Source organism: Symphalangus syndactylus, chromosome 19, assembly GCF_028878055.3.
Source record: "Symphalangus syndactylus isolate Jambi chromosome 19, NHGRI_mSymSyn1-v2.1_pri, whole genome shotgun sequence".
NCBI classification, from domain to species: Eukaryota; Metazoa; Chordata; class Mammalia; order Primates; family Hylobatidae; genus Symphalangus; species Symphalangus syndactylus.
In genome coordinates this window covers 82,049,373-82,064,224 of record NC_072434.2, presented here as the reverse complement: position 1 = coordinate 82,064,224, position 14,852 = coordinate 82,049,373, and the positions used below count along the sequence as shown (strand labels likewise).

General features: G+C 35.9%; 1 protein-coding gene across 1 annotated transcript in view; it reads right to left on the bottom strand.

Annotated features, from left to right (window-relative positions):
* RYR2 (ryanodine receptor 2) overlaps positions 1–14,852 on the bottom strand; it is a 784,036-nt gene that overhangs the window by 196,658 nt on the left and 572,526 nt on the right. The window contains exons 39-44 of the mRNA XM_055233438.2: positions 12,622–12,727; positions 10,668–10,811; positions 8,182–8,455; positions 5,117–5,231; positions 2,956–3,088; positions 1,678–1,781 (exon numbers count right to left, since the gene is read on the bottom strand). Of these exons, the coding sequence (XP_055089413.1) occupies positions 1,678–1,781; positions 2,956–3,088; positions 5,117–5,231; positions 8,182–8,455; positions 10,668–10,811; positions 12,622–12,727 (876 nt within the window). The remainder of the gene's footprint in view (positions 1–1,677; positions 1,782–2,955; positions 3,089–5,116; positions 5,232–8,181; positions 8,456–10,667; positions 10,812–12,621; positions 12,728–14,852) is intronic.

The window sequence follows — 14,852 nt, the reverse complement described above, 5'->3', positions numbered from 1 at the left end:
AGTGGGAAGGCTAGGCATATAGTTTACGGTAGGTGTATGTTTAATTTGTTAAGGAACTGCCAAACTGCTTTCCACACTGGCTGTACCATTACTCATCACGACAGAAGTAGAAGAGAGTTCTAGCTGCTCCTTGTCCTTCTCAGCATTTGGTATTATCAACTGCATTAGTATTGGCCATTTTAATGAGTGTGTAGATTAAAAGATTTTAAGTACTATATGGGGGAAACATGTCCTGAGGTGTCTCAGAGATGCAAGACTTCATGATCCTGGACTGGTACGTCAGGAGGATGTGGGGAAGAGTTTCGCTCTTTCACGTCTTCAACAGCCATGCACTAAGTGTCTACCCAGTGCTGACGCTGTTCTCTAAAGGTGGGACAAAGCAGTTAACAACAGAAGAAAAACCACTCTGACCTCCCTGGCTTGACATTATAGTAGGGGATGAATTTTTAAAAATACATAACTACATAGAGTTTGATTAAATATATTTATTTTACATATAGTTATCTTAATATATATTTAAAACATAAGTTTCTATAAATATAAATAAAATGAAAGTATATATTTGTGTACATAATATACAAATATTTACATTTCCAATGGTTGAAAATAAAGCAGTAAAGGAAACAGGAAGAGTTTAAGGAAGTGGAGAAAAGGTTTCAATTTTACATAGCATGGATGTGGAAGAGCTGATCAAGAGGGTGACTTTGGAGCATTGACTGAAAGAATGCCTACAAAGAGCCATGATGGTATCTCGGGTAAGGATATTGCAGATGGTTGGACTAGCAGGTGCAAAGGCCCTGAGGCTGAGCACAGTTGGTGTGTTCCAGCTACAGCAAGGGGACAAGGGTGGCTGAAGCAAAGAAGAGAGAGTGCAGGAGAGCTGTAGGAAATGAAATCAGGCTGGTATGTAGGATCAGATGATGTAGGAGCTATTGCAACATCTTTGATTTTTACTGGGAGTGAGATAGAAAGCCTTTGGGGAGTAGTGGATGGAGGATTGGCATGATCTTTTTAGGAGGGTCACTTTGGCTGATAAGGGAACAGATTCCAGGTGAGCAAGGAAAGAAATCAGGTGACAACTTGGAATGCTATTGCAACTACAATACAGGGAAAGTTTCCCTAAATGCTGGTATACATATGTGTGGCTTAATGTCCTTAGAGTACAGGGCTTTACTATATCGCTGATGCTTTGTGCTGGAATAAAGTATATGTGACATAAAATGTACATATGAGCTGTCAGAATCACCTTTTTAAAAACTGAAGTGTATGATTAAGTCAAAAGTGGCAGCAGATACCATGAAAAGAAAAAAACACATGAGAATACAGATACAGAACGTTGGTTGTTGTTCCACAGAAAAATGTTTGTGATCAGAGAAAATTCATTTTTTCAAACGTATTGTTATTCATAACTTCTGACTATAATATAATGTATAGTAGAATTATATACAATGTAATATATAACATTATATAGTGTGCAATGTAAATTATAATATACTTTAATTCTAATATCACTAGAACATACTGTGTTGGTGCAAAATTAATTGCGGTTTTGGCCATAATGTCACATTGCAAAACCACAATGACTTTTGCACCAATCTTGGTTATATGTAAAATATTGAGAAAGAACCATGAAAAAGCATAATTCAGACGAACACACAGGGCAGGAACATTGCTCACCTTTTCTAGATCCGGCTCACGGAGAGCTAACGCTAGTTCATTATTATCCATCACCGAAGCTGCAGCCACATCCAGTGGTGTTGAACCTCTCATAGCTGGGGAGGCTGTTAATTCAAATGAAGATGAAATATAACCTGGATCATGCTGTAACTATAAACTCCATATAAAAATATACTACCTCTTAAAATTTAATTTCTAAACACCATCCAAAGTGTATTAATCTACATTGATTTACATTAAAGTTTAATTTTTAAGTACTTTGACAAAAATTGTATATATTGTGTACATGTTTTGAAACATGTATACTTTATGGAATGACTCAATTGAGCTAGTTAACATATGTATTATCTCACATACTCTTTTGTGTGGTGAAAACACTCAAAATCTACTCTGGCAGCGATTTTCAAGAATATTATACATTGTTATTAACTACAGTCACCATGCTGTGTAATAGAGCTTTTGAACTTATTCCTTCTATCTAACTGAAATTTTGTATCCTTGAACATCTCCCCAACCACTCCCCCCCATACCTGGTAACCTTATTTTACTCTCTGTTTCTATGAGTTCGACTCTGATTTTAGAGTCCACGTGAAAGTGAGATCATGCGGTATTTGTCTTTCCACACATAGCTTATTTCATATAATGTAATATCTTCCAGGATCATCCATATTGTTGAAAATGACAGGATTCCCTTCTTTTTTTCAAGGCCAAATAGCATTCCATCGTGAATATATACCACATTTTTCCTATCCATTCATCCACTGATGAACACTTAGGTTGATTCCATATCTCAGCTATTGTGAATAATGCTGCAATGACCACACAAGTACCGATATCTCTTTGACATACTGATTATTCTTTTCCCCTGGATATGTATACCCAGAAGTAAAACTGTTCAGTCATATGGTAGTTCTGTTTTTAATTTTTTGAGGAATCTCCTTAATGTTTTCCAAAATGGCTGTAGTAATTTACATTCCCACCAACATGTATAAGGTTCCCTTTTCTCCACACCCTCACCAACATTTATTATGTTTTGTCTTTTCAATAATAGGCATTCTAACAGGTGTGAGGTGATAGCTCACTGTGGTTTCAATTTGCACTTTGCTGATGATGAGTGATGTTGAGTATTTTTTCATATACCTATTGGCCAACTGTCTGTCTTCTTTTGTGAAATGTCTATTCAGGTCCATTGCCCATTTTTTAACCAAACGTTTGCTTTTTAAATGTAATATGTATATTATTTTAAACTTAAAGATGAAATAAAAGTCATTTACTTACCAAGACCAACACTGCTGTTTTCCAGTAAATAACTGAGATGATCAAACATAGCTTTTTGATTCTGCCTACTTATACGACAGAAGTAACAGAGAAAGCGGCAACAGTTGGCCACCATCTTGGGAAAGGTGATTTCCTACAGATAAAGCATGTCATTAGCTGCTGAAAGCAAATGATCTTTATAAAATTGAGTTCATACGCTGAAATGACAAACAGCACCTTATCACATCGTCAATCCCCGTGTGTCCACGTGTGTGCCAAACTTCAGATACTGAAGATCTTCAAGTGTGCACACTACGATTTGCCTCGTCCCTGAGTCAATGAAAATCAAGCCTGGCACTAATTCAGAAACTTCATTACCATCGAAGGGTTAGAATAGAAATTGACTTATTACCCCATTCTCAAAGGTGAAAGGCAGATTCATTTGTGATGCCTCACTACCACTATCAGCTGTGCTTCCATGGGAAATGATGCAATCTCTTTGATTCTGTTGGAATAATATGGATAATAATACTTGCTTTAGGTAAGGGGCAGGGGAGTGAATCCATTGAGCTGATTTCTGAAAAATACATAGTTCGGTACTTGGCACACATAATAGGATGTTCTTATCAGTATTAATATTAGTAGAATTACTGATTCCAGGGATTTACAGCCTCCCTGATTTGCACCTCAGGAGATGATTTCCTGGACTGGAAGGCCTGCATGTTTGACCCCAACAAACACATCTTCCTTGAGACCAAATATTATCATAGTTTACCCCAGATACTCTCTGGAGTTCCTCTGTAATAAAGTACAGTATATTATGCTATCCTTCTAAGCCTAACTGGTAAGCAGACTGATTGTATGAAATATGGGCTTATTTCAATATTGTGAAAAATACATCCTAAGATTTAAAATATCAAAACATACTTTCATATCAGAGGTTAGAAAATTATACTGATTATATAAAGTTTTTTTTTAATTATACTACTCTACTAATTTGGTTTTTGATACCATTAAGTTGTGGTCACTTAAAAGTTCACTTTAGGCCCGGCTTGGTGGCTCACGCCTGTAATCCCAGCACTTTGGGAGGCCGAGGCAGGTGGATCATGAGGTCAGGAGATCAAGACCATCCTGGCTAACATGGTGAAACCCCATCTCTACTAAAAATACCAAAAAAATTAGCAGGGAATAGCGGCGGGCGCCTGTAGTCCCAGCCACTTGGGAGGCTGAGGCAGGAGAATGTCGTGAACCTGGGAGGTGGAGGTTGCAGTGAGCTGAGATCACTGAGATCACGCCACTGCACTCCAGCCTGGGCAACAGACTGAGACTCCGTCTCAAAAAAAAAAAAAAAAAAAAGGATTCACTTTAGAATTCTACAACAAATACATCCAAGAGTAGTATCATCAAATCTCAATCTGGATTGGAAATTAAGTGAAACCAACCAATGTCTGTATCATGGAGGATGGTGGAGTCTGAAGAACACGCTTGTGCCACGGACTGGTAACGTGATGAGAACTGAATTATAATTCAAAATTTTAAAATAAATTAATACATAGAGTAATTTTTATGTTTCTAAGTTTCTAAATATCCCCTAAATGAGACACTTCAGTTTCTAAATATCCCCTAAAGGAGAACAATTTAGGAGGCCAAAAATTACACAGCATAAGACAGGAAATTTTTATCAAAATCAAGGAAAAAAAAAACTAGTAGTACGTTCAACTCTCTAAGGTTTGTGTGTTTTTTTCAAAAAGTGTTCTTTAAAAACAGTCATCCTAAGAGGATTTAAGAAATTCTCATTAAGAATCTACAATCTGGGCTGGGTGCAGTGGCTCATGCCTGTAATCTCAGCACTTTGGGAGGCCAAAGCGGGCGGATCATGAGGTCAGGAGATGGAGACCATCCTGGCTAACACAGTGAAACCCCGTCTCTACTAAAAATACAAAAAAATTAGCCGGGCGAGGTGGCGGGCGCCTCTAATCCCAGCTCCTCGGGAGGCTGAGGCAGGAGAATGGCGTGAACCTGGGAGGCAGAGCTTGCAGTGAGCAGAGATCGTGCCACTGCACTCCAGCCTGGGCGACAGAGTGAGCCTCTGTCTCAAAAAAAAAAAAAAAAAAAAAGAATCTGCAATCTATATACTCCAGGAGATGATACTAAATAGCATCTCAGGAATCAAACACTTTACCTTGGACTCTCCACCTCCAAGGACGTTCACCATGACCTCCATCACAGTCTCGTGCATCCCCAGTGCCCTCATGAGATTAGGGTGCTGGTAAAACACTTTGTTATTCATAATATCCCTAGAAAGGACGATGGACGTATGGGGTAAAGCTCAGAGCAACATTTAAATAGTAAACCAAGTTTCTCATAAATCTTTTAGAAATAATTTATGTGAGTTGAAAAGTAAAAGCAATCACAGTATTTAATAAGCCACAAAAATTAATGAATGTAAATGAGTTTTCCTCAAAAATATTGATAATTTACCAAAACTGGTTGACAAATGTCTATTCTTTTCAATTGTAATAAACATAGTAAATATGTAAACAGTTAAAATGAAATATATTTTGGACACATCATTCCTAATTGTATGGATATCCAACCATGTGTCCAACCTTCTTTTGGATAAAAATATGAATTAGTGTTATACCATGTTTATATAGAAATTCTTCATATATAAGTATCTCTGCTTTTCATATATATGCTGTTGTTAGTATTACATTCAGTATTTGTGTATATAATTACAATAGTGTTATTTCTTATTACATTCATATTATCATTCTGACAAATACTTAAAAGGATTTATATTCTCCAAGACAAACTGAGTATACATGAAGTCTAGGTACAAGTAATCTAACTCATTAAAATGGACATCCAGTTTCAAGAAACGGTGTTAGGTGATACCTAAAATGTCTCATATTATCATTACTGCATTACATATTCTTGTAATAGGTGTGTCAAGGTATTCCTAAGGGTCATAATGTTCAGGAGAAAGTATCATTCACTGCAAATAAAGAGCTCTGTTGATTTCTATTTTAACATAAATCAAATCAATGCCAAGAGTCTTTTCTATAAAACATTTTCTTGTTAGATCTACAGCAAGAATATAACATACAGCCCATGAGAAAATTGAACCTTCTCTTCAAATTTGTTTCCTTTAATTGAATTACTCACCTATTCATTTAGTCATATGCAAAACTTTAGTTGCTCTGGCTATATCAAGAAAGTGGGATAGTATGATTTTTGCATTTATTATTTTTAATGAAGAGGGCCTTTAGATAGCATAGGTCAGAAAAACAACTTGGTGCCCAAGGCTAATATGGGTCTGACTTATTTCATGCCAGAGCAAACTAAGGTAAACAGAGGCAGCTTTTTCTTTTTATTGTCTCATTAATTCAAATCTTTGAATGAAGTAACTTGATTTTAAAATCTCATCTGCTTTTAGTTTAGGTATATTAAATAGCAGTCAGGCTGTCATTTGCTAAGACTCTCTCTTGTGTTAAATATTTTGAATACCACAAAAAGACGCATTTTGCTTTTTTAACATCATTTTGAGTTTTATCACTAATGAATGATTTACTTTTTAATGGCACATATTACTGTTGTGTGTTAAGAAAGAATGTGATCTCCATTTTCTAGAAGGCTTTCTTTTTCATTTGGTTAATTAAGATAACTTCTTATAAGAAGCTTCCTCGGGTTAGATTTAAATATTAGTACTCAAATAAGACCTATGCTCATACAATTATAAAGACTCTAATATTTGCTTTTCTCAGTTGGCTTTTTTGCTTTCCCTCTCTGTCCCATTAGAATATTTATTTTTAGTGTGCAACAATTATCATGAATTTTTAATAGAACCTTTCAGTCCATTTTTATAATTTTAAATACTTAATAGGTCCATGAGCAATATGCAATATTGTTTTCTGAGTTAAAATGTATAGAAATGATATGAAACAATCTGCATCATTATACACTTGTTTTCTTCCCTCAGGATTGTATTTCTGTTCTGTCAAAGAAAAACCTGGTAATCCATTTTATTCATTTTTTTCAAAGAATTAACTCTAAGTTTCTTTGATCAATTTTATTGTTTCTTTTGGTCTATTTTATTCATGTGGTAGTTACCTTTATTATCTGTTCTTTTGCCTGATATCTGTGTAACTACATCGGCTTTTTTTTCTGCTAAATATTTGTCTTCTAATCACTGTTTAACATCTTATCTTCCAGAGTTCTACATTTTTATGTTTAGGTATTGCTCTTAATGAACATCATAGAGCTTAGTATATATAATTTTTATCTTTGTTATGATTTTGATTCCGCCTTATTTTTTCTTTAATTTATTTTAAATATTCTAGATATGTAGGGGGTGCAAATACAGATTTCCCGCGTGCATATATCGTGTCGTGGTGGAGCCTGGGCTTTTACTGTACCACAATAAAAGAGCCTGGGCTTTGGTTGTACTATCACCTGAGTAGTGAACACTACTCAATAGGTAATTTTTCCATCCTATTTTCAAATCCCCAAACTATACAAGCTTATTATTAATGATTGCTTAGATTTATACATGTATAAATCAGTAGTATACTCAATAAAACGTATTGCATGCCATTCTTTTTCTCTGAATTCCGTTTTCTTCTCCCTAATGTATATATTAACATTTAGCATAAACATTTTAGAAGGTCTTCCAGTGCGGGACTGTAAGTAAATATTCTGAAATATCTTTGTTTTAACCTCACTCTTGAATATGGGGTGTTAACTTTAACCCCCAAATCCACATGAAATGCAAGCTCATGATGCTGAATTCTCAGAAAAATTGTTCCCCCTACCCCTTGTTTTTCCAAGGCCCAACAGATAAAGACAAGCTTCCTTATCATTTCCTGCTCATATTTCCCACTACCCACCTCGGATTTCAATGTGTTTTTTTATATTTTTTTAATGTATTAAACACCAGATAGACCTATGGATCAATGTGTTTTTATCATCCTATGTTTTTATATATTATTGTACATTACTATGAGACTTAAAAAAAAACACTGAAAGATAGTGGCTGTGTGCCACACTGTCAAATTAGTCTTGTTTCATTACTGAGCAATTTTCTAACTTAGCTTTTGTTTCTATCTCTAGAAAAGCAATTTAGTATAATGATCATATAATCCAGACAATATATTTTTATGAATGTAGCTAACGTACTATTATAGGTATAACAATTAGAAAGAAAACATTTATAAGACAAAGGGCTGTAGTAGTTAAATAATTTACCCTAATCCACGAATCATAAGCTTCTCTTCTTCTTTGCCCATTCTCACACTCAGCAGGGATCGAATCTGACCAAGGGATGCCAGGAGGTTGATGGTGTCTTCCACGGACACACCATTTATCGTGTAGGTCTTTGGCAGGGCCCGAACAAGACCCCCAATGCCGTCATACTGCCGATGGAGCAACACAAACATGGCCCTCACCAGCTCGGGGTCTTCAATGACAGACTCCTGAGCCCATCGGACCATGGTCTCAGAGATCAGCTGCTGCAGAGTGGCTGCAAAGTCATTATGGATATTTTTTAAAAGAAAAATAAGAGAAGACAAATCAGTTGGACATTTCAAATCCATATCCTGTATCCCAAAATTGGTATTTCTACTTGTACCAGACTTGAAAAGGCTCTATATATTCTTTGAAGAAAATAACATTCATTGGATGATACATATTTCAATACAGATCAGTTACAATCGATAAAGAAAATACAAACCTTTCTTTAAAAATCATTCTTATGATTAAATAAGTTATAGTTATACCACTTTTTCAAAATTACTATTGGCAATTCATATGTAATTGGAGGTATGGTAATTAATATAAGGTGTCCTACTACTTTTATTTGTTTTGTTCTATTATTTTCTTCCCAGACGGCCTGACATCATTTATCCTTATAAAGTTCAGTCATGGACATTCAAAAAGGTATCTGTTTATCCAACTGTCTCCTCAGTTGAATCATTTGCACTAGTGACTACATATAATTATGTTTTCACTTAAAGCTGTATCCCTATTTGTCATTTAAAATGTCTTCAAAAGGATTTGATTGTGAATTTATATTGAAGCAAAAAGTTATTACATACATAGAAAATTACTTTGCAATGTAACACGAAACATAGTAAATTTAAAAGCAATAGAAACATCCAAATCTTTTCAAATAAACAATGAAATTACCAAAATTAGGTGGGGTGACCAATTCATGCACGATGAGGCACTTAATCCGGGTATTAATACGCTGGCTGACTTTCAAATTAGGCTGTTTTACTTTTGTCTAGAAATTATTTAAGCAAAAACAAAAACTACTATTTTTAACCAAATACAAAATGCAAATAAAATGCCAATATATTCTCCTATATCTGAAAACGACACTGTCATTTTAATCACTCAAGATCATAAACTTGATAATGATAGAAAGTGATTCATAAGAAATGTTGAACTCTGGCCATGCACAGTGGCTCACGCCTGTAATCCCAGCACTTTGGGAAGCCGAGGTGGGTGGATTGCTTGAGACCAGGAGTTCAACACCAGCCTGGCCAATATGGTAAAACTCAGTCTCTACTAAAAATATAAAAATTAGTCGGGCGTCTTGGTGCATGCCGGTGATTCCAGCTACGCAGGAGGCTGAGACAGGGAAGCGGAGGTTGCAGTAAGCCGAGAATGCGCCACTGCACTCCAGACTGTGTGATGGAGCGAGACTGTCTCAAAAAAAAAAAAAAAAAAAAAGAAAGAAACATTGAACTCTTATTTTAAAGAAAACTTGACTCAAATTTGTGATTATGACACTGAAGAATAAATTTAGAAGTAACTGTGTGAATGTTTTCTGTTGTAAGTTAGTTAAAAAAAAAGTGCTGTAAAAGTTTTCATAAGTTTTTTTTTAATTTCAGGGAAAGCTATTAACAAACCATTGCTGCATCTTAAAGTCAATGCAGTCTTAGAAGTGAAGTAAAAAGTAGGCTGGATCCCTCAGACCTACTCAGAGTGCTGTGCCCAAGGAACTCACAGCCTAAGGGTGCTTATTATTCTTAAATAGGATATGGATCAACCAAAAGTATATAACAGTTTAGGAAATAGTTCAGAACCAAAATATAAAGACAATATCTGTTTAAATTTTAAGAAAAAAGTTTAATTTGATGCAATAATATTTGAAAATCAACCTCGTATTTAGATATGAAGGCTAAATTACTATACTTCCTTTTAACTTTCTCTTTATGGTTTCTGATAAAATACCTAAATTTCTAGTTCTCTATGGAGACTATCCATCCTTATCATGCCTCTACCTCTCAGTCTGTTGCTATACACATAGACTGATGCTGCTGTTTATTTCTGGGAGCTACAAGCATCTACTTAAGAGTCTGATTCTCACGAGGTCAGGAGATCGAGACCACAGTGAAACTCCGTCTCTACTAAAAAAAAATACAAAAAATTAGCCGGGCGTGGTGGCGGGCGCCTGTAGTCCCAGCTACTCGGAGAGGCTGAGGCAGGAGAATGGCGTGAACCCGGGAGGCGGAGCTTACAGTGAGCCGAGATCGCGCCACTGCACTCCAGCCTGGGCGGCAGAGCGAGACTCCGTCTCAAAAAAAAAAAAAAAAAAAAAAGAGTCTGATTCTTGGAAGTTGCAAACTCAGTTATCTCACTGGCTCATCTAGTAAAACGTTCGTTCAGAGGATGAGTTAAGTGTCAGCAGTTGTGTCATTCTGCCAGTGCCCTCTCATACTGCTTACAGGACTTTTTGGAGTCACTCTCAACTGGTTTTTCTGCTTGCTTCTTCTTCAGGTATGTCACCTTTTCTACCAGGGATAGCAGACGCCCTCTAATTGTGAAATCACTGTTTCCATCCAGAGACCCATCTTCATCCAGCTCAATTCCTAGTATAAAAAAACAGAGAGGCAGAGAAAAAATATTTAAAGAATACACTTGGGCAAATAATTCTGAGGCCTTGTAATTTCTTTCATGCACAACTTAGAGCAATGTCAAAAACATCTGACATGAAGTTAAGCAATCTTGCTTACCAGCCCTCATAAACGACATTCACTTGTCAGCCTCTTTTCTTCCTCTCTCTTTTTGTTCTACTCCTGTGGGCTCAGGGCTGTCACCCAGAACAAAATATAACACTGAGCAGAGACCAACAAGACTCTCTTAGGGGCAAAGATCAATCCTGCTATTTGGGCTGACCCTTGGGTATCTCGGACTTCAGATACTGTCTGCCTACACTTACAGTCCAGCCCTGCCTACACCACGCCCCCAGACTTTAATTCTCCTCTCTTGCCTCCAAAAATTTTAGCAGTATTTTGGTTAGTTGAGAAACAGAGAGAACAGGCATAATCAGGTGCCCTAAACCAGGGAATGTTTTATATCTGAAGCAATAATTCTAAAGTTTTAAAGTATCCCTGTGTTTCTAGGGATACTAGAATTCTAGTATCCCTGTGTTTCTAGAGATACTAGAATTCTAGTATCCCTGTATTTCTAGGCATACTAGAAATACAGGGATACTTGTAGAAAAAAAATACACACACACACACACACACAATTTCTACAAGGGATATTTGTAGAAATATATATATATACACACACACACACATATACACACACGCAGTATAATTTTCTGGGAGTCATTTTGTGGTACTTCATTCATAAACCAAATTAATGCGCAAAGTGGTATTTTTATTATCTTCATTAAAATAAGATAACCACCGGTTGAACCAGTGGTATTATTTTTATCTATAACTTTAAAAACAGCTGGTTTATTTTCTTTCATTGAATCATCAGACCTTATCTACACCACCGCATAAAGGAATAAAAACACACACACACCCAGAATACCTAATCAATTCCATTTTTAAAGTTCTTGAATAAAAGGAGGGGAGACTTCCCTTAACAGATTTGGATTACTGACATACAACTTAATGTAGGGTTTCTATAGGCATTCACTAATTTCAAAAGATACAGTCTAAATTTTCTAGAAAGTACTCCCTCAACTGCTTTAAATACAACTGTTTGTGATCAAATTTCTTTCTTAAAAAAAATACAGCTTCATTGAGGTTACTATAAACAAAACTGTACATATTTTATCTATGCAGTATGAGGTTGGACATATGCATCCATCTGTGAAACCATCACCACCACCAGGAACAGACATAAATCCATCACCTCTAAGTTTCTTAGTGCTTCTTTGTTTTGGGGGGTTTTGTTTGTTTGTTGTTGTTTTAGGAATACTTAACATGACATCTACTCTCTTAACAGAATTTTAAGTGCACAATGCAGTATTGTGAACTAGAAGCACCCTGTTGTGCCATGGATCTCCAGAATTCATTCATCTTGTATAACTGAAACTTTGTACCCATGGACTAAACCAACCTTAACCTCCCTGCCACAGGCAGCTGGCCACATGTCCCCCTTCCCATTTCCTGCCACTAATGGAAAGAGGAAAAAGAGAGAAAGAATTTTGGTCACCTTCTGCTCAGTTTAACTGTCTCTCTGATTTCTCTGTCCCTCAGGACTCCCTACACAGGGACAGTTATTTTGCCATTTTGCCATAATAATAAATGTTTTTATATAACCTTCTAACAGGTATTGTGTGTATTCGTGAAAATATTCGCATGTACACTTAATTTTGTCTCAGGATATATGGATTAAAAATACGCAATTAATAAGAGCTTTTAATGAAAAAGACCTTACCACAATGTGTCATCAAATCTTCATGGAAATCCAATAGTTGGTCACGAATTTCTTCTGGACATGGACATTCACTTTTGTCATCCTTAAAATTGAGAAGCATATTGATCTGAAAGTTTGAAAAACAAGAAAGAGGAAGAAGGAGGAAGAAAAGAAAGGTGAATTCAACAATGGCACAGCAGGGCCAGGTGGAGTGGCTCATGCCTGTAATCCCAGCACTCCGGGAGGTTGAGGCAGGCAGACCATGAGGTCAGGAGTTTGAGACCAGCCTGGCCAACATGGTGAAAACCCATCTCTATTAAAAACACAAAAATTAGTTGGGTGTGGTGGCACATGCCTGTAGTCCCAGCTACTCAGGAGGCTGAGGCAGCAGAATCGCTTGAACCTGGGAGGTGGAGGTTGCAGTGAGCCGAGATCGTGCCACTACACTCCAGCCTGGGCGACTGAGTGAGAATTTGTCACAAAAAAAAAAAAAAAGAAAGAAAGAAAGAAAAAGAAAGAAAGAAAGGCACAACTACCATAAAAGCAAAAATGCTCAAAATCTCTGATTGTTCATAAATTATTCCTCCACAGGTGTCCATCACACAATCCAACCAGTACCACAGAATAAATCAAATCATCCATAGCTTAACAAGCTGCAAAATGGTCACATAATGTTTCTTCCGCTTTCTCAATTCCACAATATGTTAGACTCTTGTATACTTTAAGAATTCTTAACTAAGAGATCTAAATGCTATTTTTAAAAGTATTGTATTATGCTTATCCTAAAATTCCATTATTTTCTAGCTAACACCTCTATTGAACATTTTATTGACATTGAATATTTAAAAGAACTCTTTTTGAGAAGAACACAGATACAAAGAAGAAGGAAAAATATAATTGAAAAGTAACATAGGTTTGAGTATCCCTTGTCTGAAATGCCTGGGGCCAGAAGTGTCTCAGATCTAGGATATTTTTTTCAGAGTTTGGAATACAATTATCCTTTAGTATCCATGGAGGATTGGTTCTAGGACCCTCCACAGAGACGAAAAGCCACAGACGATCAAGTCTTCTATATGAAATGGCACAGAAATTGCATATAACCTATGTATACCCTCTCATATATTTTAAATCATCTCTAAATTACTTATAATACCCAAGACAGTGCTGACACATCTCTTCATTTAAGTGGATTAGACATAGTACTTGGTGCACAGCAAATTCAAGTTTTGTGTTTTGGAACTTTGTGGAATTTTTTTTTTCTGAATATTTTCAATATACAGTTGGTTGAATCCATAGATGCAGAACCCACAGATAGAGAGGACCAGCTCCATTTGCATACATGAGATATTTTGAGGATAGAACCCAAGTCTAAAAATGAAATTCATCTATGTTTCATACACACCTCACACACATAGCCTGAAGGAAATTTTATAAAATACTTTAAATAATTTTGTGCATGAAATAAACCTTGTACTAAGTATTTACGTGTGGAATTTTCCACTTGTGGTATCATGTCAGTGCTCAAAATGGTTTGGATTTTGGAGTATTCTGGGTTTTGAATTTTCATGTTAAGCATGGTTAATGTTTATAAGGGATAACTACACTGCTGCTAACATTGATGATTCAGTTAAACTGCGGGAAACTTTTTTCCATTTATGTTTGAACAATACTATTAAATTTATAAATTCGGAAAAGAAAGATGCTTTCCCATAATTTTCCTTTAAGAAACTATTTCAGATTTTCTTTTTGGCATTTATGTGATTTTTTCCCCTAAACGTTTATTTTGATATAATTACAGATTTATATGCTATTGTAAGAAGTAATACAGAGAGACTTCAAGTACCCTTTATGCAGTTTCCCGAATGGTAACACTTTGCAAAACTGTAGTACAATATCATAACCAGGATAGCAACATTAGTGCAGTCAAAATAGAGGATAATTCCTTTACCTCAAAGATCCCTCCCATTACCCTTTCATGACCACACCCACATCCCTCTGTCTGCCCCTCGTCCTTAAGTCGTGGCAACCACAAATTCGCTTTCCATCTCTATGGTTTTGTTATTGCAAGAATGTGACATAAATGGAATCATATAGTATGTATGCATGTATTCCCATATGATCCTTTAAAAAATATTTAATTGGCAAATATTAATTGTATGTATTTATGAGGTATCATGTGATGTTTCAATATATGTATACATTGTAGAAAGATAAATCAAGATAATTAACATATTCATCAGCTCATCTACTTA